This window comes from Lonchura striata, chromosome 5 (genome assembly GCF_050655825.1).
Source record: "Lonchura striata isolate lonStrDom1 chromosome 5, ASM5065582v1, whole genome shotgun sequence".
Taxonomy (NCBI): domain Eukaryota; kingdom Metazoa; phylum Chordata; class Aves; order Passeriformes; family Estrildidae; genus Lonchura; species Lonchura striata.
In genome coordinates, this window is record NC_140707.1 from 21260266 (window position 1) to 21286078 (window position 25813).

General features: G+C 46.6%; 2 protein-coding genes across 3 annotated transcripts; both read left to right on the forward strand.

The window, feature by feature from the left end:
* The first annotated feature begins 1025 nt into the window (after positions 1–1025).
* DISP2 (dispatched RND transporter family member 2) lies at positions 1026–20581 on the forward strand. 2 transcript variants are annotated; one of them, XR_014955539.1, is made up of 9 exons: positions 1032–1246; positions 8403–8849; positions 11126–11155; positions 13063–13186; positions 13992–14107; positions 14374–14492; positions 15407–15504; positions 16215–19694; positions 19787–19927. XR_014955539.1 is itself a non-coding variant. In XM_021556036.3 (8 exons), exons 1-8 carry the CDS (start codon positions 1167–1169, stop codon positions 19632–19634), a joined length of 4434 nt encoding a protein of 1477 aa, XP_021411711.3. In that variant the 5' UTR covers positions 1026–1166; the 3' UTR covers positions 19635–20581. The 2 variants fall into 2 exon arrangements, 1 of the variants encoding a protein (XP_021411711.3); XM_021556036.3 differs by having other exon boundaries at positions 1026–1246; positions 16215–20581.
* Positions 20582–21490: 909 nt separating this feature from the next.
* Positions 21491–25786, forward strand: KNSTRN (kinetochore localized astrin (SPAG5) binding protein). The gene is made up of 8 exons (XM_085580070.1): positions 21491–21590; positions 22490–22622; positions 22768–22824; positions 23034–23121; positions 24183–24303; positions 24619–24671; positions 24788–24862; positions 25414–25786. The coding sequence occupies exons 1-8, from the start codon at positions 21527–21529 to the stop codon at positions 25543–25545; spliced, it is 723 nt and encodes a 240-aa protein (XP_085436196.1). The 5' UTR covers positions 21491–21526; the 3' UTR covers positions 25546–25786.
* Positions 25787–25813: the final 27 nt, after the last annotated feature.

A 25813-nucleotide genomic window follows, 5' to 3' on the forward strand; every position in this document is an offset into this window, starting at 1 on the left:
GGGTTCAGAGAGATGTCAGCCTTCGGTGGGAGAGAGTCACCCACCCTGGCATTAGGAAAAGCTTTTTGTTCTTTAAACTGCCTCGGGCATTTAAGTCATTAAGGCAGGAAGGGCTTACTCTAAGCAGCTAGAGGATTAGTGGAAGTTATAGGATACTCTCCATTCTAATACTTTCCCTTTTTGCTTCAGCTTTTCTGTATGTGTGAAGCAAAAAGGATGCCACCCTCATGAGAAAGAAGGTCACTGCCACTGTGAGGTCCACAGACATGGCTATGAGGAAGGAGAAGGTCACAGCCATCCCCACAGACACACAGTGTGTGATGACAAGGCAGAGAAGGTCGCTGTCACTCCCATGGCCAAACACACAGCCATGAGAAAGCCCCAAGCCCTTCCTACAGGAATCATTGGCATGGTCATTGGCATGACAGCAGCTACAGAAGGAGTAGCCACCTTCCACCAGCTCTGTGGGAAGTTATCCCCATGCACAAGGAGACATGTGGCTACCACCCAGCTCAGAGCAATGTCATGGTATGGACAGACAAGGACTGAAGGATCCTGCAAAGAGGTGGACATGCCTGACCTTCTTGTGTTCTCCATACTTTCAATTCAGTTGTTTCAAACCTACCATCTATTTCAAAAAATCATTTACCTATTTGATGCTTCTAAAAGACAGCAATTCAAAACGCTGCCCTGCACCTGCCACACAGGGTCAGGAGCACTTCTAGGAGCATTCCCAGCCCGGGCCAAGCAGGAGCACAACTGCAGGGATGAGGGACTTTTCGCCCAAAGGATGGCCAGTGCACCGAGCTCCAGTTCCACACCCACAAGCTCAGTCCCATACCCGACAGCCAGGCTGGCCCCGGGGCTCACAGTTCCCCCCGCATCTCTCCTGCTGCCGGCGGCTGCGCCCCCGTGCCCCCCCCCGTGCCGGGCCCGCCTCCGCCTCCGCGGCCGCGCAAGCGCCGCGCCGAGCCGGGCAGAGCCCAGCCGGGTAAAGCCGAGCTGAGCCGAGCCGAGCCGAGCCAGGTAGAGCAGCACCGATTCGGGCAGAGCCGCGCCGCACCGAGCCGAGCCGGGCAGAGCCGGGACGCGCCGGGGCGCTATCGCCACCACCGCTCCGGAGTGTTCAGCACCGTGGGCACGGACAGCGCCCGCCGCCGCCGGCCATGGAGGCCGCGCCCACTCCGCCGCCCCGGGAGCCGCGGCCCGAGGGGACGCGCCGCGGTCGCGACCCCGCCTCGCCCAGGTAGGAGCTACGGGATCGGGACGGGGGCGCGGAGCCACTGCCCCGGCGGGTGGGAACTGCCGCCCTGTTGCCACCCCCGGTTCTGTGTGTGGAAGTGGTTGGTGTCACCGGGTTTTCCTGGGACCCGGGCCCCCCAGTCCCGCCGAGGTGTGTCCCGTCCTCCCTCCGAGGGTGCAGAGTCCCTCGCTGCCTGCTCAGCTGTCCACCCGCGACTCGGGCTCTGGCGATGTGTGCTGCCCAAACGGGGTCCTGGTTGCTCCTGCCCTGGGGCCAGAACATCATGCACAGCTAGTCGTGCCAGAGGGGATTCCTGGTTTGGCCTCGCGGGCAGGTTTCGATCCTGCAACATGGTGTGCTCTCCCTTCTGCAGCAACGGGAGAGCTATTGTTGGGAAGCTCAGCGTGTTTCAGAGAGTGCCTTATTGCACTCAGCTGTGGGCAAACGTGGGTTTCAGTGCAAAGATCTCATCCATAAACCCCCACATCCCTCTTCCCTCTGTGCCATATGCTCCGTTACCTGGTGTCTTAAGCACGGTTGGCAGCCACAATCATCAACATTTTCTGGAAACATCAACAAGCCCATAATCATAGGCAAGGAGCCATCCCATATTCACAAGTACATTGGCATTTGTTAGAGCAGGGCAACAGACCTAAGCTCTTCCGATTCTGCTTAACAGAGCACACCCCGAGGTAAGGAGCATACAAATCCTTTCTGAAAGCCCTAGGGTTCCATTTCTGTCTGGTACAGGATATTCACGCTGAGGGAGCCCCACCCGCCCGGGAGCACTGACAGGGCAGTCACTGCTCGTCAGCCAGCTCTGATGTCCTCAGCCAGAGGCTGCTGTGCCTGCGGGTCTCAGCCTTCAGCAACTCTCACACAGTTCAGCACAGGTTTAGACCTTGCACATTCAGTGGGGGCTAAGTTGTCACTGGAGCCATTTTCTTTGTCTAAGTACTCCTTAGCCGTTCAGACAGGTCTTGAAATGAGCACTGCAGCCTGCAAGAGGTAAGTTACAGAGAGTTAAGCCACCTGACACGGGTGTATTTCAAACTTCACCCTTGCTGCTCACTCAGTCTCCACCCTCTGCCCTAGCCAAGGCTCTTAATCATCAATGCTCATCTCATCAGCAAAAACCCACAGATGTCAGAAAATACCACCTTCCTCCTGGCTTCTTTCAGCCGGGGACACCAAGATGGGGATTTTCTTTTCCTTTCCCTTTCCATTTCAATCTTCTTTTTTCCTTCAAAACAAGGCTTAGTACACATGATTTTCCCAGTGCAGACAGAGCTGTTCTGGCACTGAAGGCTGGGTGGGAGCCTTGAGCCCTCTGTGTCTAGATCTACCCCAGCACCTGTATTCACAGCAGCAACAGCAGCTGCCAGGTGTAAAGGTAAGGCTGTTGCACGAGTCAATGGAAAGGATTATAAAACTAAACTTTTCCTGGCAGACTACGTGGGAAGCAGAGTTTTGCAGTCTCATTAATTTTTCATGATGATTTAACATACTCAGGAGTCTCACTAACAAAAAAACTGTAGGTCTTCTCAAGGGTATGCATGATCCTGCTGCTAGACTGAAAAAGCAAAACAAAAGAACTCCGCAGGAATTGTTCAGTGCACAAGGATTTGCCGCAGCCAAAAGAGGAGATGGATTGCTCAGGAGTGCCTGTCTCTCCCTGTCAGGGACACAGCGAGCTAGATAACGAGGTGACAGTGAAAAGCAATGAACCCTTCCCTAATCCCAGGGAAAGGGCATTCTTATCTCCTTAGAAAATAAAAGAAAAAAGCTCTTTTTCTCAAGAGCTCCACTGCAGTTTTGCTGGTGGTATGTTCAAAGAGAAATTTAAATTCCATTATAAAAGCACATTCTTAAAAAGAAATTTACAGCTCTCCAGGAAAAAGCTATTAGTCTAGATGGAAGCTGACCTATAGCACATGGATTTAATCCAGAAAGAATTCATATTTCTTTTTCACTTGGGAACACTTGTACAGCTGATATGCAAACAAAATTCTGCTAGAGGAAGGAAAAAAGGGGAAAGATAAACAAACTAGCTTTTTTCTTTTTTTTGATTAATGAAATTTTGTGGCACTTAATGTCTAATTGAGCAAAGGTTCTTGATGAAAAAGGGCTCCGGCTGTAGGCAAGGTACAGACTTCTGCCATTTTCCTCCTTGTTTTTATTCCCCCTTGAGATTCCTCTGGCAACAGAAGTTGTAGTTTGAGTCAGGCATCAGACAGCTCCATTCACTCGGTAGGTGTTTCCCATCTTTCATATGCAAAGTGCTTCTTTCTTGATCCTCTCTTTAGTATGCAAAGGGGGAAATGATCTATTAAAAAAAACCCAGTGCTTACAGAAATGGGTTTAGTGAGGAGGGTGGAATTAGGCAGAGAGAGAAAGGAGCCATTCCTGCAAAAGGCGGAATATTTTTGGCCCATTACCCTCTCAGAAACTCACGTGCTCTCCTGCTGCTGTGGCTTGAGCGGGGACAAGGAGAGCCAAAAACTGGAGTCACTTAGGAAAAGGAAGGTGCCTGTATGCTATTATTTCCCTGCCCACAAAGTTTCCTCCATTCCAGCTTGGCTCTGCGTGCTGCAGAATGAAACCATCCTGAGGGGAATGTGCTGGGAGCAAGAAGCCAACAGTGGCATGTTTCCAGTAAACCACCCTGCTAGGGCTGAGTGAGCAGCTAAAGCCTAAAGCCAGGTCCTGCAGCCATTCTCTGTGGGGCAGAAGGATGCTGGTCTCTGGAAGAGGGAGATAATCCCTGCCAGGGGGGTGGACTGACAGCATACAGCCCTCGGCTCCTGCCACAGACCCTTTATCCCACCACTGCTCCACATCCTTGCAGACCTACAATGGCAGAAAACTGTCTCCTTTAAAATCCTCTTTCCTGTTTCCTTGTGGGAAGAAGCTCCACTCCTTTTGCTGGGTCCCCTATACAATATGGGGTGTTTGTGCCCTGGTAGTCATCTCAGACAAGCACTTCTCCACTCAGAGTGGGTTGGGCGGGTCCACAAATTGGATTATTATTCTGTCTAGACATCTCAGGGCAAGAGATGAGGAAGCAAACAGTGAGAGCAACACAGCTCACTGGTGGGGGTAACAGGAGCAGTTAACCCTAGTCCATCCCTTCCCTTACACCCCTTCTTTTCTCCTTTCCCAGCATCTCTCTGATTGCATCCAGCTGAGCCTGGAAAAGAAAATGGAGGCTGTCAGCTGCCTCTGTAGGCTTTTCTGCAGCCGAGAGACCATTTCTGCCCATTTAATCCCAAAGATATCAAATATCTGACACAGCCCAGAGTGGGAATGAATATGAAAAATAAAAGTCTTTGTCAGTGTTAGCGTGGCAAGCAGAGTCCACTGTGGTGCTCTGCCCTCTTTTCCTCATGCCTGACAGCAAACAGACATCAGAAATTCCCAGAAACATTTTTTCTAATATAGTTCAGGGTCCTGAGGGCCCAGAAAAGTAATAGCAACAAGGTTTCAGGCAAAGAAGGAGCAGCCTATGTGTCTGGTGCAGACCTCAGTAGACCAAAGGTTAAGCTCACCAGCACTACAGCTAATTGGGAGAGCAGCAAGTGGAGACTCAAACTCTGCTGAGCTGCCATCAGTAATTGTCCAAATCAATCATTATTTGCAAGCTCCAGGTTTCCCTAGAGATTGTGGATAGCCAAGGTCATATTGTCATGGAGTTGGAGAGGGATGAGCATAAGGGAATTCATATCCAGAGGGTGATTGACAGAGCTGTAATTGTTTAGTCTGAGAAAGAGATAATGAAGAGAAGTAATGAGTGAATGATATAAACTTGCCAAAGTTATTCCAGAATCTGAAGTCACTGAGCAGGTCAGGAATTGAGTTAGGAAACAACATGCGGGGGAAGAGCAGAACTTGACAGTATTTCACAGCAAAGATGGTAAACAAGGAGAGTGTGATTTCATGTGAAATATTAGACTCAACGTTACTAACGTATGTGCAGAAAACCCGGAGGCAATCTGCAATATCCAAGAGTTTGGCATCTGCTTTCCCCACCAGGAGGTTTTGTAGCTGAGGGGTTTGTGGAGGAAGAATTTGTCATTGCATGGTCTCCTGCCTCTCCCTGACCATGTTCAAAGTGTATTTTGTAAAAGCCCTTTTGTTCTGCCCAGTGTCACATACTCAGCCTTAGATGAGGCAGACAGGCTAATTAAGTAATGAAAAGCCTCTGGTCCCAGATTACTGTGCAGATACAGTAGTTTAAAGGGCCAAGAATTTTGCTTTTCCTTTGGAAAAAAAAAATCAGAAATATAGTACAGGTGTAGGAACACCAAAACACAGGATGTCAGTGCAGCAGTGTCTTTATGAATTATGCACTGTAGGAGAGCATCACCTATTTAAAATGTGCAAAAACTAGGGAAAACAACAGGATTAAGGTCGAGAACAAAGAGTAACTTAGAGGCAACAAAAAGGGAGTCAGAAAAGGTCTAGACCTTGTCAAATCATAACACTACCATGACCTCAGCCCTCTGATAAAAATTCCCCACAGTACAAAACTACAAACCACAAAGAAATCACTGGACACATGGGAAGAGTGGGATGATTTACAGTTAAAGCTTGAGAGTGTGGCTTGAGGGACCCTCCAGGTCAGCTGTCCCAAACAACTTTTGCCCCTGCAGCTCACTAGCATTGTAGAGGACATGGTGGTTTAGCATCCTCCCATCAGTTAGCCTCTATAATTAGCAGAGAAGTGCAACGACTAATTAAAGGTGTAATTTTATGTGTGGACTGCCACAGACCCTAATCTTTCCCTGGTCTGTCTGCAGCACTCCTGCCCCGTGCTGCACCTGAATCCCTCCCCATTTAGAGACGGCTCTGATGAGGCTGTAAGAACCCCAAACAAGATTTCAGATTGCATCTCCTGAGCAGCTTTGCTGGCACTGCATTTGTAATCTCATATATGACAAGTATGGAATCTCCTGTTGTGAACTACCTTTACACAGAGCTCTAACACAAATCACACACTTGAAAGGCCAAGTAATCCTGTCACTAATCCACCTGAGACAGGACAGCAAGGACTTCAAGCCTATTGTTGACATTACTTGACAAGTTCTGTGGGTGACTGGGATATCACTGTCACAGTTCAGAAGCTTCTGCTTTGCCAGCTGCTCTCTGTCTTGTATTGAACCAGCTCAAGTCTTACCAGTACCTTGATTGCACCTTAAAGGCAAATGAGCACTGGAACTGCTGGGGACAACCTTATCTCAGCCTTATCTCACTGAGGTGAGATAAGGTGTGTGCACACACCTGTCTGCTGGTTTTCTGGCACCTGTTTCAGCACAGACACTGACTTCTTTCCAGCTACTTTGCATTTGGACATCAATTACGGCTTCTGAAGTCAGGACCCAGGAATGTGCTATCTGTGTCTGTAACTGCTGCAGCTTTCTTTAGGCTTAGAAACTACATGTAGCATTGGATGGTGCTTAATCAGGCAAGATTTCTCTGTTACTGGTCTCTGGACTAGTACAGTGTGCAAGTGAAGCTATGTGTGATGCCTGTGCCATGAATGTCCACTGGTGTAACTATTAACACAAATATGACACTGCTGTAATGATTTTAATGAAATAAGCCCATTTTGTACAATCATGAAATACAGTTTATCTGTGTTGATAAACTCAGCTGATGTTGGAAAATACACAGCACAGACTGCCAAGGCCAATATGTCCTGCTTTCTGGAAAAAATAGCAATTTTCAAGCAATTCTGAGCTAATAGTATTCTCCAGATTCTTTTGTCTTTGATAATCTCGTGCCAGTTAACTTTGGGTGCAATTCCAGAGACATGTAATCACTAAAATTCTGCCCTTTTCCAAGGCTGTGAGAAGAATATATGAGAGAGTCTCTAAAAAATATAAAAAACATGCTTTCCCCAACTTTTTACCTAGATTTTTTCCCCCACATTGCACCAGGGTGCCTCAGGCTAAAGTTCATCTCACTGCAGTCTTGCTCCAACACTCATCAATTCTTTGATGACTTGAGACATTTTGTGATTCTGGCTGGCCTGGACTATTAGTCCTTTTTATCCTGGATGCCAGGCACTGCAGCAAGACATAAAATTCAGCTGTAAGAGACCATGGCACATGCTCTGAACAAGGACCAGAAACTGCTGGTGTTTGCATATCTTGGGACAGTAATTCCTAAAGCATTTCTGGGGTCAGAAGGACCTCAGTCTACTGTGTGTGAAGGGGTTTTTGGTGTTACACAGACTAAGCAATCCCTCAAAGTATTATTCAAACTTTCTCCAAGCTAGCAAAACCTCTCAGGCTCCATAAATCAAGAACTATAGGAATGAAATAATGTTTTAAATTCCTTGGAGAGAAGAAAGAGTGTACTGTAGACACCTCATTACTTGGGAACTGGAGTTTTGTCTAAGTAAATTCAGCAGCCAGAGGACAGTCAAGTTTCAGAGGATCTATAGAGATCCCAGTCCATCTATAGAGATCCCAGTCCATCCCCTTCCTATAAGGTAGGACCAGTAAAATTTGTTGCTGCCGTCCTTGGGATATGTGTGTCTAAAAAGTTCCTGAAGAGGCCAGTGGAGCATGCAGGACATGGGAGCCATAAAGGAATGTGCCAGGCTGGAGGCTGAAGGTCCTGTTAGATGTCACAGCCCTCAGGTTCACTGCTCAGCTGTGTCAGTGCCAGGGATGACTCACTCTCCTGCTGACCCAACATGGAGCAATGCCAGTCCTCCTGCAGAGCAATCACACTAATTAATCCTTTCAAGGAGTGCTTGGGAGAGGCTTCTTCACATGCAGATTCCTTTGGTTTGTTTGTCCAGACCTCTGTAATCTCTCTGGGTCCTGTGTTAGGACCCCCCTGCCACAGTGAAATATCCTGGAGAATTTTTGGGTGGGATATTACCCAATTTTTCAAACTTTTGAAGCAACACACACAAAGGATGGATTACAGGATTCTCCATCACTTGTGATCCCTGAATGAGTCATGGATGTCTTTATAAAAAGCATAATCCAGTTCAGCCCTTAGGCTGACTCCTGGTACAGGATACCATGGGTGAGGTTTGACATTTGTGTTATGTGGGAGGTCTGTGAGCATCTCCAGTTCTTGGGATGCAACTCCCCAGCACAGCCTTTCAACCTCTCCTGTTTTACCTTCATTTCTCTCATAGGAAAAAACAAAATGCAGGACCTTGCCAGACCTGCCTTGCCATGCCAGAGATTGGGAATGCTGAGCTCAGCTACAGTGGCACTTCCTGGGAAAAAATCTGCCCAGTCCATCACTGCCCCATTCCTGCATCCCCTGGGCTGGGGGAAGACAACTTGCCCTCCTCCAGCCACACACTTGGGCCAGCCTCCACCCAGTCCAATGGCCAGGTGCCATCAAGCTCGCAGGACTCACAGCAGCACCACCCATATTACCCCTGCAACCAGGAGGAGTCCCAAGGCAACTATGGCCTGCCCTCACTCCCTGGGCATGGTGAGAGGCCTGTGCTGTGTTCCCACCTTTCCAGTGGTGATCTTGTGCCAGCTTCCCACCACGAGGCCTCGGAAACACCCTGGAAGCAGTGGTCCCCTGGGCAGCGACGGCCAGTGCAACATCATGTTGTCACAGTCAGGTAAGAGGCACATGGAGGGCAGCTCAAAAGAGCATCTTCCAGATTTGGTGGGGGGAAGTGGGAAGGATGAGCAGGGTCTGAGCTGTGATGGATGAAACATGGGTTTGCTCTTCAGCTCAGGGCAGCAGCTGCTCCAAAACACATGGAAGGAACCAGTTTGCTCTCTGCCTCTGTGTGGGCATACAGAGAGCTGCCATTCCCATGCCAGGGAGAGGTGGGATTTCCTTCTCCAGTGAGTGGCTGGCTAAAGGCAAGGTCACTCAGTCACTCCTAGGTCATGCAGGTGTGACTATGCCCATCTTCCTTTACCTTTGTATTTTCTCCCTTTGCACTCCAGGGCACCCAGTTGCCAGTCCTTTATCTTATGGCAAAGTTCTCAGTGATGGGAACAGAGTTCATTCTTTTCCTGCCCCCACAGAAGCTGCTGCCAGTGCTGGAAGGGAGTGGCAGCAGAGGATAATAAGCACTGGCTACAGCTGAGCAGTGAGAGATACAAAATGGAGGAAGATTATTTGGCTTTCCAGGTTGGGCAGCATGTTGTCCATGACAGAATCCAATTGTGTACAGTGCCTAGGTAACAACAGCCTGAGCCACAACTTCTGCTCCTTCCAGCCAGCACCATCCTTCCTCTTGAGTATGCCTTTTAGGGTCCACCCTTGGCACAAGAGATCATGATCCCTTCACTGCTGTAGCTGTAGCCACTGAATCCTTATAAAAGAAGGCACAGGATTCCTTTCTTGCCTGTGTACAGCATTGCAGTGTTAGGCACAAAAGCCCTTTAGAGTCTCATTTTTCAGCCATTTACACAGGATTTAATTTGCTTGTGTTTGTGTAGATGAACTGCAGTCAAAGAAGCCCGGGTCCTTTTCCTGAATCATTTTCCTGGATCCTTTTTCACTCATATGCTATCAACAAAATTGCCAACTACATCCACTGTAACAGGTTATTTAAGTAGGAAGCACAGCTGGATTGTAAATCCCTGGCAGAGTGTGCAGCACCAGCAGTCAGAAAAGTGATAACATAATAATGCCAGAATGCGTTTTTAATCCAAGCAAATCTGCTTGAAGAGCTATTGTGAGGGAATTAGCACAGGATGGGCAGTGTACTGCTGGAGAGAGACCTTGCTTTGATAATCTGGGGAGGCATTTGCTCTGTTCCTCTCTGTCCCAAATCTACAGAGCATTAGTGTGATGAGCAAAACACAGAAACATTTATTACATGAGCCACCCAGAGTGACTCTGCCATGGGGAGCTCTCCTCCACTGCTTTTCCATTTCTCCCACTCATAACAAGGCTAGGAAAGATGAGCAGCCTGAAGGTCTCCAGTTGGCTGCTGCAAGGAGGGGGGACCATGTGCCCAACACAGATATTGGAGTGCAGCAGAACCTTCTCCCTGTTTAAGCAGGAGTGTAGGAGGGTGAGAGGAGGAGGGAGCACTGGCTGAGCAGAGCTTGGCACAGCTGCAGAAGGAGGTGGGAGCAGTGACCAAGCCAAGGCCATGCCAGACTGGGGCATGTTTCAAGGGGACATTTCAGTGCAGAAAGAGAGCAGAACAAAACATCCTGGAGATATCTGACCCAACAAGATGCAGCTTTTCTGGCAGGATGTTGGTGGAAGGCTTGTCCTCAGGGATTAATTAACAAAACTTTGGATCCCCCGGGGAGGCTTTATTTCCCCTCTTAGAGCCCTTCAAGTAAGAGTGACAAATGCTCCTCTGTGAAGAAAATCCAAATAAAGTATAATAAAGTATTTTTAGCAGCTCCACTGGCTTTCTGCTCTTATAGCCTGAAAAGAGTCTTTGGAGGGATCCAGGAAACAAAAGAAAGTCACCTTTTTGGTGAGCTGAGCTGAACAGAAAAGATATCTATAGTTGTTGCTAGCCCAGCTTATGAGTTTTGGGAAAGAGGTTTGCTTTTGTCAAGAAACACTTTAGGAAGTGCAGGAAAAGCACTTAAACCAGAGAGATTTTAGTGGGTGAGATCGGCAATGGGATTTCTATAGGACTGCATTGCTAATGTCCAGTACTCTCTGGAGGGTTTTCTGAGAGGGACAAAATGAGGAGTGACTACATGGCTTTCCATCCTGTTTGGTTAAAATGGGAAAGGAAAAGGCTCTATTATTCATTAAACTAATTCACACAGTGACAGAACTGTGTCAGCACTGGCTCACCTTGGTGCTTACAGCTGTGTAAGGGTTAACCTGCTCAGGGATCAGTGCAGCACTGGGCTTCCCAGGAAAATAATAAATGAACACATCTTTTTTCCTTTCTGTCTGCAGACATGACAAAGCTTTCAGGATGCCAAAAAGGTATGTTTAACAGCAAAAGCTTCCTGTCCTTGTACCTTGTGATCAGTGCTCTCCTGCCCTGCTATTAGGAGAAGGAGAGTGTTACTGCTGGTGACATCCCAGCAGGCCCGGCTCCAGAGGCGAGGTCAGCGCTCCTGGGGTTTTCCACTCCTTGGAAAAATCTCCATTTGCTTGTGAGATCAATTTAACCTGCATTAATGAATAGTAACACTCTCTCAGTAGCTGTTCTTGGGCAGGTGCCTGGCTCTAGCCCATACAGTTGGTATATACATATATATATATATATATATATATATATATATATATATGTATATGTATATGTATATGTATATATGTGTATATATATATGTATGTATGTATGTATGTATATATAATAATTCTATGTGTCTCTGTGTGTATGTATGTATATGTGTGTGTATGTATATATATACGCATATGTGTGTAAGATTAATCCTGCTTGTCCTATCAGAGGAGCAATAAGGAAAAGAGCTCATCCATGAAATGAACTCATCTTTTCAAAAGACAGAAATTTTTAAATACACTTATCAAAATTAAAATAATTTGATTACTTTCTACTTCTGATTAAATTCTGACTTTTGTAAACTATTGTTTCTGGACGGTTTGGATAAGCAACTTCTGTCATGAGCAACTGCAGCTGATTTTTTGGTTTGTTTGGTTTTTTGTTGTTCTTTTTTTTCTGGTAATTGGGCATGGAAATATCCAAAACAGCCTCCAGAAATTAGGTACTCTAATGAGTAAAGAGCAGTTTTGTTATTTTCATAGTAAAGACCTTGTATATGAAAACAAACTTGATAAGGCAATTGTAAATTGAAAAAAAAAAACAAAGGCAAAAAAAATCAAAAGTCATGTGAAAAGCTGTTTGAAGTGCTTGTGATGACTTCTAATTATGAAATAGCTGTGGTGGAGTCTCAGGCAAAAGGGACAAAAGAGCAGGAAAGGAGAAAAATTCCATCTCAAATAAAGTTTATAACTATTTCACTTCCCTTCACAAATATTTGTCAGCTATTTTTGAACAAAGAATTTCTTATATTTCAGAAGTACATCAGAACACAAAAGAACTAGCCTGCCAAACCAGAGCAGGAGCCCATTCTGCTATCTTACATCTTAACTGGTATTTCTGAGGAAGACAAAAATCTTGACACAGTAAAACCTGCACTGGTAAAAAATGTGGGAGAGTAACTTTCATAGATCATCCTATATGGGAGACAGTTTGTCCCAAAGGAAAAACAGAACTTGGATAGAAAATTTTACATGACGTCCTTAAGAACAAAAGCGATTGGCAAATAATACTTGGGCCAGAGTAAGCTGCTTCCCTGGAAGAGTTTTGATGTCATCAAAATGTTGTGATACATCATTAAAATTGAATGTATTCTAGTGAATATGTATGAAAACACTAAGTTAGACCAATGACAGTGGGCTTGCTTGGGTCACTTACCTTCAGGGACTCTTCAGATTTCTCAGCATCCAGTTTGGAAATCTGTAGCCTAAACTGTTGCAGCCACCAGCTGACATTGCACAATGCAGGGGAAATTAAGAGGCTATTTGTAATTGCAATCTTTGAACTTAAATGTTTAAAGCTTCATTCTGCTCGAGGACACAAGAGTCTGGTTTTTATTATTTCTGATTGAAAAAGCTGGAAAACACAGAAAAGCAAAATGTAATTACCCGAGTTAATTAGAGCTGCCTGCAAATATCCAGTTAGAGGTGTAATATGTTCATTAATAGCTGCACTAGAGCCTCCAAGCTTCACAGTAAATAACTGTGCAAACCAGAGACCCTGATTCTTTCCTTCCTGTTACTCACACCTCATTGGCTCAACAGCAGGTTTTGTGCTCAGAGCTGAAGCATCTCAGCAGCTGCATTTGTTCTTCTCCTGTTGCCTGCAGTTACTCGCAGCTGATCGCCGAGTGGCCGCTGGCCGTGCTGGTGCTGTGCTCCGTGGCAGCAGCGATCTGCACCATGGCTGGGCTGCTGGTTGGGAATCTGCCTGACTTTTCAGAACCCCTAATGGTAAGTTCCTACAGCTGAGGGATCAATAGGAATGTAAGGAAAATCCATGCCCAACCAGTGATATCATCCCTCCAAGATGAGCAGAATGTGCTAGTCCTGCACAGCTGTCCCTGACACACAACCCATGCTCATCCCTCAGCCATGGTGTGCACTCCCACCAGTGCCCTCACTCCAGTGTGGAGACACTGCCAACACAAACTGGGATTGCTCCCTTTGCTCTCTTTCCAAGGCTGGAAGGCTGGGATTGCCCACAGTGAATAGCTAGTCTTGGCAGGGACTGGATAGAGGAGCTGGCTTTGGCTCCTAAGTCTGTGCATGAGAGTTTTGGAGAACATACCCTGTTCTGAGCACTATGCACATGGAATGTTTTCCATGAGGAATGCCACATTCCCTAAAATCATTCCTGCCTCTGGTTCATGAAGGAATCTTGAGAAAATAAGAATACACTAGAGTTTGTCCACAAACAAAAGGAAAATTAGTGCCATTTCTGTAAGGGACTACTACAGTTAAAAAGGAAGAGAAATTCTTAGGTGATCAGGGAGAGATAATTGTAGCCATCGTTGAGGGCAAGGGAAAGAGAAGACGGGAAAGGGAAAGGGAAAGGGAAAGGGAAAGGGAAAGGGAAAGGGAAAGGGAAAGGGAAAGGGAAAGGGTATCTCTGGGATGCATTATTTCCAGGGAAATTTCAATTCATGTATCTCTCCAAGATGCAGTAATAGTCTCATATAGTTTCCATGTGTTGGAGGAGACCTAAGGACAGCTGAGCTGAAGTGGAGTGGTGACAAAGCCCTTTTCCTTGGTGCAGGGTTTCGAGCCACGGGACACTGACATTGGCAGGAAGCTCACTGTGTGGAGGAATATCGAGAGCCATACAGGCTACAAGAAGACCCTTTCCCTTTCTCCCTATGCCAAGAAGAAAAGGTATTTGAGCTTGGTTTGGGGGATTTGAGGAACATGTTGGTTGTAAAGTCACATATTCAATATTCCAAAATATCTATGTGAATTCCATACATCCTATGCTTAAAATAACAGAGGCATTGGAGGGTTTGAAGTCTGTGTGCCTGCAATGGATTTAGGCTCCCTCTTGCTGTGTCTGGCACCAGAGCCTTGTCAGTGAATGTAACTCCCAGCCAGACACTCTCTTGTTAATAATCACAGTTATTAACGATAATCTGCCCTCTTGCTAGCTATGATGACCTTGGCATTGGCAGAGGACAGAAGGCTGCTCAGGGAGAACAAGCAGCGAGGACACGGAGAATGGTGGAAACCATCTATGGAGCAGATGGATTCTTCTGTGGTCCCCCAGGTGACTGAAATCTTGATGAGGCAGTAAATACACTGCACACCCAGAACTCAATTGACAGAACTGTCAGAGCTCAGGACACAGGGAAGACTCTGATTTTGCTCTAAGCAAGCAGTGTGTGCAATTCCACCTGTGAGAGTTCTGACAGTGCCCTCCCAGCACTTCATACCTCAGTGATCAGAAAAGGCTGGTTCAGAAATTCTGAAGAGTAGTGTCTCCTTCTTAACTCTTTGCCATATTTCTTGTTTTCCCCTTAGAAATATACCTTGAAAGCACACATTAAATGACCAATGTTTTAACCATTTACCCATATCAAAAGTGAATAAAAAACAGTGCATGCCCTGCTTGCTGTCTGCTCCCTCTCTCTTGTCTGCTCCCTCTCCCTCTCTACTCCTTCCTTCTTTTCTTCTTGAAAAATGTACATGTCAGTAAAATTTGAGAGAAAAACAGAAAACTCCAACACCTCCCCAAATTTGTACCAAAATGGGCACTAGTAAATAGAAAGAAGAACAGCATGAAGATATTTTTATTCTCTTCCCTGCCTTCTATCCACCTCTGAAACAAGTCACACACCAAACCTTCAGGTCCTTGGGGGTTTTTGGCTGAGCTCAAGCTCCTCCCTTGTTCCAGGGATGCAGAACCAGATGCCAGCAGTCACTAAAGGCAAGGTGACATTTGATTTTGAAAATGTCCTGATGCTGCTGACCAGTTTCAAGGGGCAGGGGTGAGGTCACACAAGACACATGCTCACTACTGTCTTGTGACCTGCTTCCCTCCAGGGAGCCCTCCAGAGCAGTCCTATGGACAGAGATATATATTCCTTTTTTCTGTGAAGACAGAGTCTACTCCAAACAGCCTGGCTGACTCATCTTCATTACCTAATCCTTTGATGATTTTTTTCTTCTTCTTTATTTCAGAAAAGAGCTATTCCCAGCTGGTATTTATGTCCACAACTGCTGGGAGCTTATGGAACTTGCAAGCAATTCAGTCTATGTGTCAAATGGAACAAGACAAGGTCAGTGATGGCAGGAAGAACACATGTACAGGCTGTCTCTTTTCTGTCTGCTGCAGTCTTTGATGTCTTGCTGAGAGGATGCCAGACAAAAAACAATGTCAGCTATGCAACAGGTTTTACCTGGAGGATTCCAAAACATTTCACCTACTTGGCAATATAAGGATGATCCCACCTGCCAGTTGCAAATTAAACAAGAATAAATGGAGACTGAACAGGAGCTGGTCCAGAAGCCAAAGCTGTCCATCAGAAGCTCCTGAGGATTTTGGGCAGCAGAACGTAATTAAAGAAATTGACCTACCAGCTTGGAGGCTGGTGGCAAGTTTTACAAGTGGGAAATTTAATTGGATGTGATTTGCTATAGAAGCCAAATTTTCAAATCTGCAGTTATAAAATATAAATAATGGACAGGGTTTAATTTTTGCAAAAGGCTACCACCTTTCCAAAACTTTGGTGTTTGGGATTTGTCCCTGAGAGGATGGTTGGGGATGGGTCATACACCTTCGATAAAGGGAAAAGGGGAAAAAGGGGGAAAAGGTGAGATGACGTGAGGTGAGGCGAGAAGGGAGGGGAGGGGAGGGGAGGGGAGGGGAGGGGAGGGGAGGGGAGGGGAGGGGAGAGGAGGGGAGGGGAGGGGAGGAATTACTGAAGCGAGTGAGGAACACTGAGGCTGCAAGAGAGGGTCTGACCTGATGCCCCTTCATGTTTTTCAGATACGCTCACACGTGCATTTTAGAGACCTCTGCCAGCGCACTGAAGCCAACGAATGCTGCCCAAGCTGGTCCCTGGGGAACTACATTGCTGTCCTGTACAACAGATCTTCGTGTCTGGAGATAACCCAAGGAGACATCTCCCATACCCTGGCCCTGCTCCGTGCCTGTGCTCCAGACTACCACCGAGGTGTCCTCACTCCGTCCTGCATAGGCCCCGAGGCTGTCAGACAGAAACACTCTCAGTGTGCCCAAGTCCCAGAAAAATGTACCCGCTTCAATGCCATCTACCAGCTGCTTCACTTCTTGGTTGATAGGGACTTTCTCAGTCCCCAGACAATGGAGTACCAAGTGCCCTCTCTCAAATACAGCCTGCTTTTCCTGCCTACAAAAAAAGGTGCATCTATGATGGGGATCTACTTAGACAACCTTGAAACCTGGGATCTGTTTGATAACTACACGTCTATCACTGGAATGGACCTGGGCCTTAAACAGAAACTATTCCAGCACTACCTTTTACTGGATACTAAGTATCCAGTGCTGGCAATATTAGCTATTTTTCTAAGCATTTCTTTTTATTTACGCTCAGTGTTTATTACCTTGATGGTCCTGCTCACTGTTGTCAGTTCTTTGATGATCTCTTACTTCTTGTACAAGGTGGCCTTCAGATTCACCTATTTCCCTTTTGTAAACCTGACAGCAGTCATCATTCTCAGCAGCATTTGTGCCAACCACACTTTTGTCTTCTTTGACCTGTGGAACCTCAGCAAGAGCCAGAACCCTTCCGCCGGGCTTGCTCAGTGGGTGAGTCAAACCATGCACCATTTTGTCTATCTCATGATGGCCTCATGCTTCACAACTGGCGCTGCCTTCTACGCCAGCTACATCAGCAACATCACAGCCATCCGCTGCTTTGCTGTCTACATGGGCACCTCGGTGCTGGTGAACCTGGTTTTCATGATGACCTGGCTGCCCTCTTCAGCCGTGCTCTATGAGCGCTACATCTCAACGACCTGCATTTACAAGCCAGAAGCCTACTGGAACAACAGCAGCCACAAGAGAGTCGCTCTCTCTGTCCATTACATCCTCCGGGCTCTCCAGAACACAGTGTCTGAAACCTCCAAGCTGCTCTTTGAAAAGCTTCTGCCTTGTGGGGTCATCAAGTTTCGGTACATCTGGATCTGCTGGTTTGCTGCCTTAGCCATAGGAGGTGCCTACATTTCCTGTTCCAACCCCAAACTCAAACTCCCGACTCTGGAGACATCATCTGTCCAAGTGTTCAGGCTGAGCCATCCCTTTGAGAGGTACGATTCAGAGTACTGCCACCAGTTCATGTTTGAGAGGTTGGAGCATGGAGAAGGGCAGCGTATGCCTGTCACCATAGTCTGGGGCATTCTGCCCGTAGATAATGGGGACCATTTCAATCCAAAAAGCAATGGCACCCTAGTGACAGACACCTCCTTCACCATTCAAAACCCTGATGCCCAGAAGTGGCTCCTTGAATTCTGCCAAAAAGTGAAGAACAAAACTTTCTATTACCCTGATGCAGAACAGAAATCTACTGTGTGCTTCATGGAGGAGTTCCTCAAGTGGATGGACAGTCGCCAGTGCTCCCAGCGAGACCACAGCTTCAACCTTTGCTGTAACCAGTTCTCCTTCCCTTACAGAAGCGAAGTCTTCCTGCACTGCATCAAAATGATGCTCCTGGAAGAGGGCAGGGAAGGGGCAGAAACGTATGATCTGGGCCTGAGGTTTGATGGGGAGGGAAATGTTGCTGCCTTAGTGCTGCAGTTTCAAACTATCTATCACTACACCTTCAACTACAGCAGAGCCAAACAATTCTATGAGGAAATCAGCCTCTGGATAACAGAGGAAATGAAAACTGCCCCCGTGGGGCTTCAGAATGGGTGGTTTACCAGTAAACTAGAGCTGTACAACCTCCAGCACAGTCTCAGCACAGAAACCATGGTGGTCATGGGGCTCTCCATAGCTATTTCCTTCGTGGTGCTGCTGCTCACAACCTGGAACGTTCTCCTTAGCATTTTCTCAGTTACTGCCATTGCAGGCACCGTCCTGGTAACCACTGGCCTCTTGGTCCTCTTGGAGTGGCAGCTCAATGCAGTGGAATCTCTCTTCATTTCAGCTGCAGTAGGTCTCTCTGTTGACTTCACTGTCAACTACTGCATCTCCTATCACCTGTGCCCCCATTCCGACCGCCTGAGCCGAGTGGCCTTTTCCCTGAAGCAGATGAGCTGTGCCACAGCCATGGCAGCTTCTGCTCTCTTCTCTGCAGGGGTCATTATGTTGCCTGCCACAGTCCTGGCGTACAGGAAGCTGGGGATATTCATCATGATGATCAATTGCATCAGCTGTGGGTTTGCCAGCCTCTTCTTCCAGTCACTCTGCTGCTTCTTCGGCCCAGAGAAGAATTGTGGGCAGATCCTTTGGCCTTGTGCCCACACCATGAAAGATTACTCTGATGACTCCGGGCCAAATGGAAACTTTGCCTGTGGGGGCAGCGAGAAGCAAAACAGGTTGCGGAAGGTCCAGGAGTCCAACACTGCAAATGAACAATATGAGCTCCAACCCTTGTCCAGGAAACTCAGCGACAGTTTTGACAACAGCACTTCCACAAGCAAGCTGTCCAACCGGCCCTCTGTGCTCTCTGAAGACATACAAGTTGAAGACAACAGATGCCCTCGAGTGGCAACGCACCCCTCCCTGGAAAGAGAGAGACGCAGTCTGCAGGACACGCTTGGAGACCAGCAAGTCAGCCTGTGCCAGTGTCCTGCTTTGCAAACTTCCTCTCCTTACAAGCACAGCACCTCAGAAACAGAAATTCACAGGGAGAGACTCTGCCGAGACTGTCGATGTCAAAAGTATGGTCTGAAAGCATGGGATGGGTCTGGGCTGGACCACATCCAGCCAGCTGGCATGAAAGAAGAAGGGCAGCTCAATAAATCCCAGTGCTCCAGTGACACTGCCCAGCAGCAGTCTGATTATACCTCAGACCACAGCCCTCTTCCTGCTGCTGACATCTACAAAATTCACAGATGCCTTTGTTCTCTTGGCAGCTCTTTTGATATGCTCAACATCTCCAGTGAGACATCAATCAGTGATTTTGAGCAAGGCCTGAAGCTGGCTGAGTCAGCCAGTTCCTGTCCTGATGCCTTAGAGCTGTCTGACTCCTATGGTAACGCGGAGCGGGGCTACCTGAACGGGAAGAGAGATACCCTGCGGCTGGACCTGAGGGAGACTGTCTTTGATGTGTCTCCAGCTGCATCACAGCAGAACAGCTCTTCGTGGAAAAATCGGTTTGGATTGGGGAACGAAGGGCCGGTCGTGCTGCCCAACAGCCAGCCAGACATGCCTGATGTTTGGATCAAACGATCCAGTGCACAAAGTTCTGGTTACAACAGCTGAGACCTCACAGAAAGCAAAGCTGCTGCTAGGGAAAGAGGAAGCCTGAATGTCCTTAGAGCTGTAAATATCAATTTTTTCCTCCCACCTCTCCTAAAGCTGAGACTGAGACTATTTCTTAGTATTTCAGCTGTGCAAAACGTGTGTTTTCACAGGAATCAGCAGATCTGATGCCAGTGAGAGGATGTGAGAGCCATTGTGATGGACTACAAGCCCTCTGACTTCCAGTGTCTGGTGCCATGTTCACAGCTGTTCACAGGACTTACTGAGTAAACCCGGTTTGTCATTTCCTACAAGGTGATTAGGTTTTGTTTGCTTGAGATAAATAATGAGGCAAAGCTCCCCAGGTATTTAATGACAGAGAAGGAGAGCTCATGTTTAAAAAAAATTTAAATAAAAAATTTCCAAAACTGAACTACTGAAAATCTAAGTATCAAGTGAAGTGTATTGTGAATAATAAAAATTAAAGTACTTCATTTTCTATTTTATGCAAAGTCCAGATCTACAGACACCATCAAAATAGCTCAGATATTATAAAAAGTCCTGTCAAGACTTCTGAGTTGACACAGCCTCTTCCTGACCATGGAAGAGGCTGCAGAATCCAGCCTAAACCTATTTCCAGTAACAACTTCTGTATGTTTTATCTGAAGGCATTCTAATGTTGCCAAAGATTTTTAGTGTGAATTTCCCCCTTGAGGGATTAAGTCCTTGTCCCCCCAGAATCAGGTGCCTTGTTGTGTCCTCTTTACAGAGTGTTTCCACTCAAGGCATTCCCCTTGTAACTTTTTAAAATTCACATATCTGATGAAATATTGAATTTTACGGTTTCCCCCCCATCTATCAGAAACAAACAGGAAAACAAACATTTATTTGCCCTTATTTGATGAAAAATAAAACATTCTCTCTACAAGTTGACATACAATAAATGCTTATAACAACCTTTCCTAAAATCTGTGTGATGCTTCATTGTCACCAAGAGCACTGTGGTTATTCATCTTTTAACTGCCCAATATATTTTCCAAAGGGAAGTATACATCTTTAAAATACTTATTATCCTGACATCCAAGAGTTGTTCCTGTGCTGTGGGAGACAGAGCAAATCCCTAATATCCATGAGTGACATGGACTTTTAAAGCTAATACCAGAATTTGAAACATGTCAAACACGTCAGTTGCATGGTTCTGTATTTTTCATGTTTCAGTTTTAGGGTTTTATCCTGAAATTGTCATAGTGAATGTTCAGGTGGGTATTTAGGCAGCCAAAGCCGCCGTCAGGATGGAACTGCAGCATCCTCCTCAAAGAGCTGCTCCCCTTTGCTATCGGGAGAGACTGCCCACCCATTAGGAAAAGCACGTTAGCAAACACTGCAAAAATGTCTTTAAGTGGGGAAACATTTTATACAGATGCCTCATTTCACCTTGCGGCATTAGAGAACAATTTTAGTACCTCACACACCAGCAGCAGCGGCACCCTCACAGCTTTTGACTCTTACACGTCCGCACAGACGGCCACGAAGTGTTTCATCTTCGGGCCTCGAGTGCCTGAACCATAGGGTGAGGCAGCGTGAAGGACGGAGGGAGGGAGGGAGGGAGGGAGAAGGAACCGCGCTCCGCCTGTCCCTGAGGGCAGGAGCCTCGCGCGCGGCCGCCCCCCAGTGATGGCCACCAACGCTGCCCTGAGGGAGGGGGCGCGAGGCAGAAAACGGCGCGAAGGAGACGGAGCGCGAGCGCGGAAGCGCCGCGCGCGCCCCCGCCCCTCAGTCCCCACTCGCGCGCGCCGCCCCGCCCCGCCCCGCCCCGAGCGCTCGCTGCCCGCGCCGCGCCCCCGCGCATGCGCAGACCCGCCCAACCGTCCCGGCGCGGTCCGGTTTGAACTCCTGAGGGGAGCGCGGCCGCCATGGACGCACGGCTCTCCCGCATCCCCGTGCACTCCCGGCTCCACCGCCCCGAGCCCTCCGCAGGTGAGTGCGGGGCACGGACGGACACCCGGGGGCCACGGCTGACGGGGGTCGGCCGAGGGGTGCAGCGGAGCGCCGGCGTTAGGGAGCTCCATCGCTGCCTGGCTAGATGGTGGCTGTTCCAAAACCTAATTAGAAGCTTTATTCCACTGTTTTGTCCCTGTTTAGGACTTAGGTAACGCTCAGCCTGCTGTGTGTACCCTCCACCGGCTGAAAGCAGCGGCCCATTTATGCGAAAGATGCTTCATTCACAGTCTCTTTTCTAAATATTTTAATGCTGCTTACAGCACTTTATAGTATTTTATAAACGGGACGCACGCAGGATTAGCGTTAAAAACGTGGGAGCTGGGCTGTATCGGTGGAAACTCCGCGTTGCTCTAATGTAAATGTGCTCATGGGTGTGTCATTTGAAAAATACTTAACTTGAGGGAGAAAAAGCAACTTCCTAAACCCAGTGAGTGAACAAAGCTTTATATACTTAAACAGTTGTGATTTAAGAGAAATAAACTCTACATAAAAAGGTGGTTTTCTGTGGTATTTTGGTAGCTATTCACGTGTAGCAAAATATGGAGGTCTTTTAACAGATCTTCGTGTGGGCTGTGTTTGTTTTGCTTCCAGTATTGAACAACAACATTGTGGCACGGTGTCTTCTTTATTGTGTATTATCATTTCAAACTCTCATTAGCGCTAGCCTGGTAATTGTGTTTTAACACTGTCTACATCTGACCTATTTGTGGGCCCTTGTTCCTTGGTAAAACTTGGCGACTGCTTTTAGTTACTTCGACATTAAAGTCTCCATTCTAACTAGATATAACTGCTTTACTTCAAATTAAAGGCTTAAGAGACCTTAAAGGATGTTACTTCTAGTCTGTGGTGTTTTCACAGTTGTCTTTTTCTCGCAGAATCGCAAATGAATTTTCCTTCAAAGAGAAAATGTGTCAACAAAACATCAGAGCCAGAGCTCAGCTTGGTTCCCGGTCTTAACTTTGCCTCAAACATTCCAGCAGACAACGTCCTCAAGCCTGCAAACCAAGGGTAAAGCAAAGCAAAATAATGATGGATTTATTTGGCAGATGTCCTAAAGATGGCTCATTTTGAACATTTTTTCAAACTAACAGGCTTGGTGATCTGCAAGGACATAGTAGGCTTCTGGAAATTGCATTTTTATTTCTCTTTTAAGGTTGCCTAACACTGACAAGAGAGTGAAACCGGTTTCAAAGAAGACAGTGGCCAAATGGTATGTGCCTCCCATCTCTGTTAGTTGTCCTTGTGCTGTGGTGTTCTCCTGTGATGAGCTCTCACCCATGTGCAGCTTTCCTGCCAAGTTTGCTAATCAAATCTGTTGGTCAGAAACAAAACCAAACGCTTAAAAATGGACAAAGGGAAATTAGGAGGTGAACAACACTGGTATTTTTGTCCCTGAGTCTTTGCTTTTTAACTCCACAGCTCTCTCAACAGATACCAACTAGAAGCAGAGCTGAAAAACAAGAATCAGTTGGTGAAAACACTCAAACAACAACTAGCAAAAACAGAGGTAAGGATAGGAGAGAAAAATAAATAAATCATTGAGTGATTTCTATATTCTAATCCATACAGGATCATATTAAGGATTGTCTTTCTTGTTTTATTGTCTTCATCAGAATGTCTTTGTATTCTTCTGCAAGTTGTTTTCCCATCTGCTCAGCTCTGGGGAGGCCAAATTAGGAATATTTTGTCTGGTTCTCAGTTCCTGGTACAAAAGAGATATGGGTGTACTGGACAGAGTCCAAGAAAAGGCCACAGAGATGGTTAAAGGACCAGAGGAAAGGCTGAGAGAGAGCTGGGACTGTTGAGGGACTTCTGTTTGAAACAGACCTGATTTTTGTGGAACCAGTTTAGAGCCAGAATTGCACTTCATTATTCTCTGGCTCTCAGAGATGTCTCTAGGACCTGCTTGGTACCACTTCTGTCATGTCATGTGCGGGAAGCCCAGCTGGTAACTTACAGCTGTAAAATCTCACTTTATTTTCCAGTTCTCAATCTGTGGGATGATCATTGCTCTCATCTCACAGCTTGATTTTCTTAAGAGCCTCTGAGACTTCCTATGAAAATTTCTCAAAGCTTCTGACACTATCAGCCAGATCACCCTAATCCACATGCTTATTGATCCTCTTGAAGAATTGCATTCAACTTGGGAGGTTGATCAGCTAATCCAATTGCCTCGTAATATCTGGATTGTGTAGGGAATAATGCTGTGGCTTAAAGACATAAGACTCCCTTTTCTTCGCAATGTTTATATGCTCCTCAGTGCATACATTATTTATATAAATGAGAGGGAGCACAAGAAAATATAGAGTTGCCTAAAAGGAATTCGTCCATGATCACATTTTTCTAGTAATTGCTCTGGTGTGTGGATGTAATAAATGTATTAATCCTGTCAAGAAGCAGGAGCAAGGACCTGCAACAGCCCAATTTGCTGTGGTGATAGAGACAGGAGGCAATGTGTGATTCTTGGTGCCAAGTGCAGCACTTGTTGAAGTTGTTATTGTCAATACTACTAAGGAGAAGAAAATCTCCTTGGGAACTTGCCTCACTTACAACCTGTGTTAATGGCAGGGCACTATTAAGTTAAGGGAGTTAAAGAAGGAGAATGAGAGGCTGATCCATGAAGTTGAGGAGCTCAAGAAAATTCAGGAGACTTGCATGACGATTTTAGAAAGCAGAAACATCAATCCTGGTAAGGAGTTTGCACTTTGCTTACATCCTGGTACTCCTTCTCCAGAATGTTTTGTTTTTTTTTTTTTCTTCTTCTATTGTGACTATTCATAAGAAATTTGGACTGTGCTTCCTTTGTTAGGGAGTACTGATGGAATTCCAGAGTTTGGGGGTTTTTGAGGGTTTTTTTGTGGCTTAAGAACAAGAACTGCTCCCCATAGTAGGCCCTGGCCTGGATAAACTAACTTAGTATTTCTTGCTTCTTTGAAAAGCTGTTTGTTCTCAGAGTTATGTGCATATTAGAGGTTCACTAATGCACCTCCTGAATTACTTACAGGTAGCAACATAGAGGAAGAAGAAGAGACACGTGCTTGCCGGGAAAAGACAACAGTAAGAAAAGCTTTGAGGGGTCTGTGTGCCCCTACCCTTCTCTCCTGATGATGACACAGCTGAGACTCACATTTATTTGCATCATATTAAGAGCCATTTTCCTTTTGACTCTCCAGATGCTAACTAAGAAGGTCACAGAAGAATTGATGCTATTTTGTCACAGAGTTGCAGAAGAGAAGGAGATGGTTGAGGTAAGACTGACTCTACCATGCAGTGAGCACCAGGCCCTGAGGGAGGCTATTTTGCTCCTCCCAATCCTGCTTGCTTCCACATAAGCCAGATGAAAACCTGCAGTACTCCTCTTTTAATATAAACACACCTGTTAAGGAAAATGTGACTCCCCTTTTAAATAGAAGGATCCACCAGCCTGGCTGTTATTCTGGAAGTCAGAGTTTTTGATTTAACTTGGAAACTGTTGCAGAGCAGTGACCCTGGGTAATCTCTGTGGGAACTGAGAAGTGTGCAAACACAAGAGACCTCAATAATTACTGATACACAGACAATGGTAATTAAATTACAGTTCTACAATTCTTGGTAAGAAGCCCAAGAGCTAAAATATAATTGTTATAGGAGACTTCCTAAATTTTGGCCATAGATAGATTTACATTTTCCACAAGCAACCAAGGTAAAAGAAATCCCAGACTTAGTTTAGGAGGAAGAGCTCAGGTGCTTTAGAACTTGGCTTTTCTGTTCCTTACTCTGGTGTTAGTAAAACCATCGTGTTGCACTGGCTTCTCCACAGGCAGCCATGGCCAAATGGGAATCAGCACAAGAGGAGAACCAGCATGCCCTGGAGAAGCAGTCCTACTTCCAAGCTCAAATTAAGGAATTGAAAGCCATACTTGAAGCACAGGAGAAGCTCCTGGCAATGTGAGGCACGAGGATGGACTGGGATATTTGCCGCTTTCACCCCTAGTTCAGTGGTCCCTGTTTGTCAAGCCTGGCTCCTGCGTTTGGTGATCCAAACGCCGAGCTGGTCGCTGCTTCCCGGTGGGGTAGGGACAGACGGGGGGCTGAGGCAGCAGCGATGGCCGGTCAGCCTTGTGTCGGGCGTTCGCCGCTCTGCTCCGATCTCCGGTGTTCATGGCTTTAGTTCATTAAAGGTGTTCCAAGGACGCGCGCTCAGTCGCGGCCGCGCCGGG

What these genes read in the sequence shown, in the direction of transcription:
- DISP2 (XM_021556036.3), top strand. Translation starts at nt 1,167, where the DNA reads ATGGAGGCCGCGCCCACTCCGCCGCCCCGGGAGCCGCGGCCCGAGGGG. An exon ending in CGCGACCCCGCCTCGCCCAG is followed by an intron (nt 1,247 to 8,402) that starts GTAGGAGCTACG and finishes TTTCTCTCATAG; the next exon opens with GAAAAAACAAAATGCAGGAC. An exon ending in GTCAAATGGAACAAGACAAG is followed by an intron (nt 15,505 to 16,214) that starts GTCAGTGATGGC and finishes CATGTTTTTCAG; the next exon opens with ATACGCTCACACGTGCATTT.
- KNSTRN (XM_085580070.1), top strand. Translation starts at nt 21,527, where the DNA reads ATGGACGCACGGCTCTCCCGCATCCCCGTGCACTCCCGGCTCCACCGC. An exon ending in CTTGCCGGGAAAAGACAACA is followed by an intron (nt 24,672 to 24,787) that starts GTAAGAAAAGCT and finishes TTGACTCTCCAG; the next exon opens with ATGCTAACTAAGAAGGTCAC. An exon ending in AAGAGAAGGAGATGGTTGAG is followed by an intron (nt 24,863 to 25,413) that starts GTAAGACTGACT and finishes GCTTCTCCACAG; the next exon opens with GCAGCCATGGCCAAATGGGA.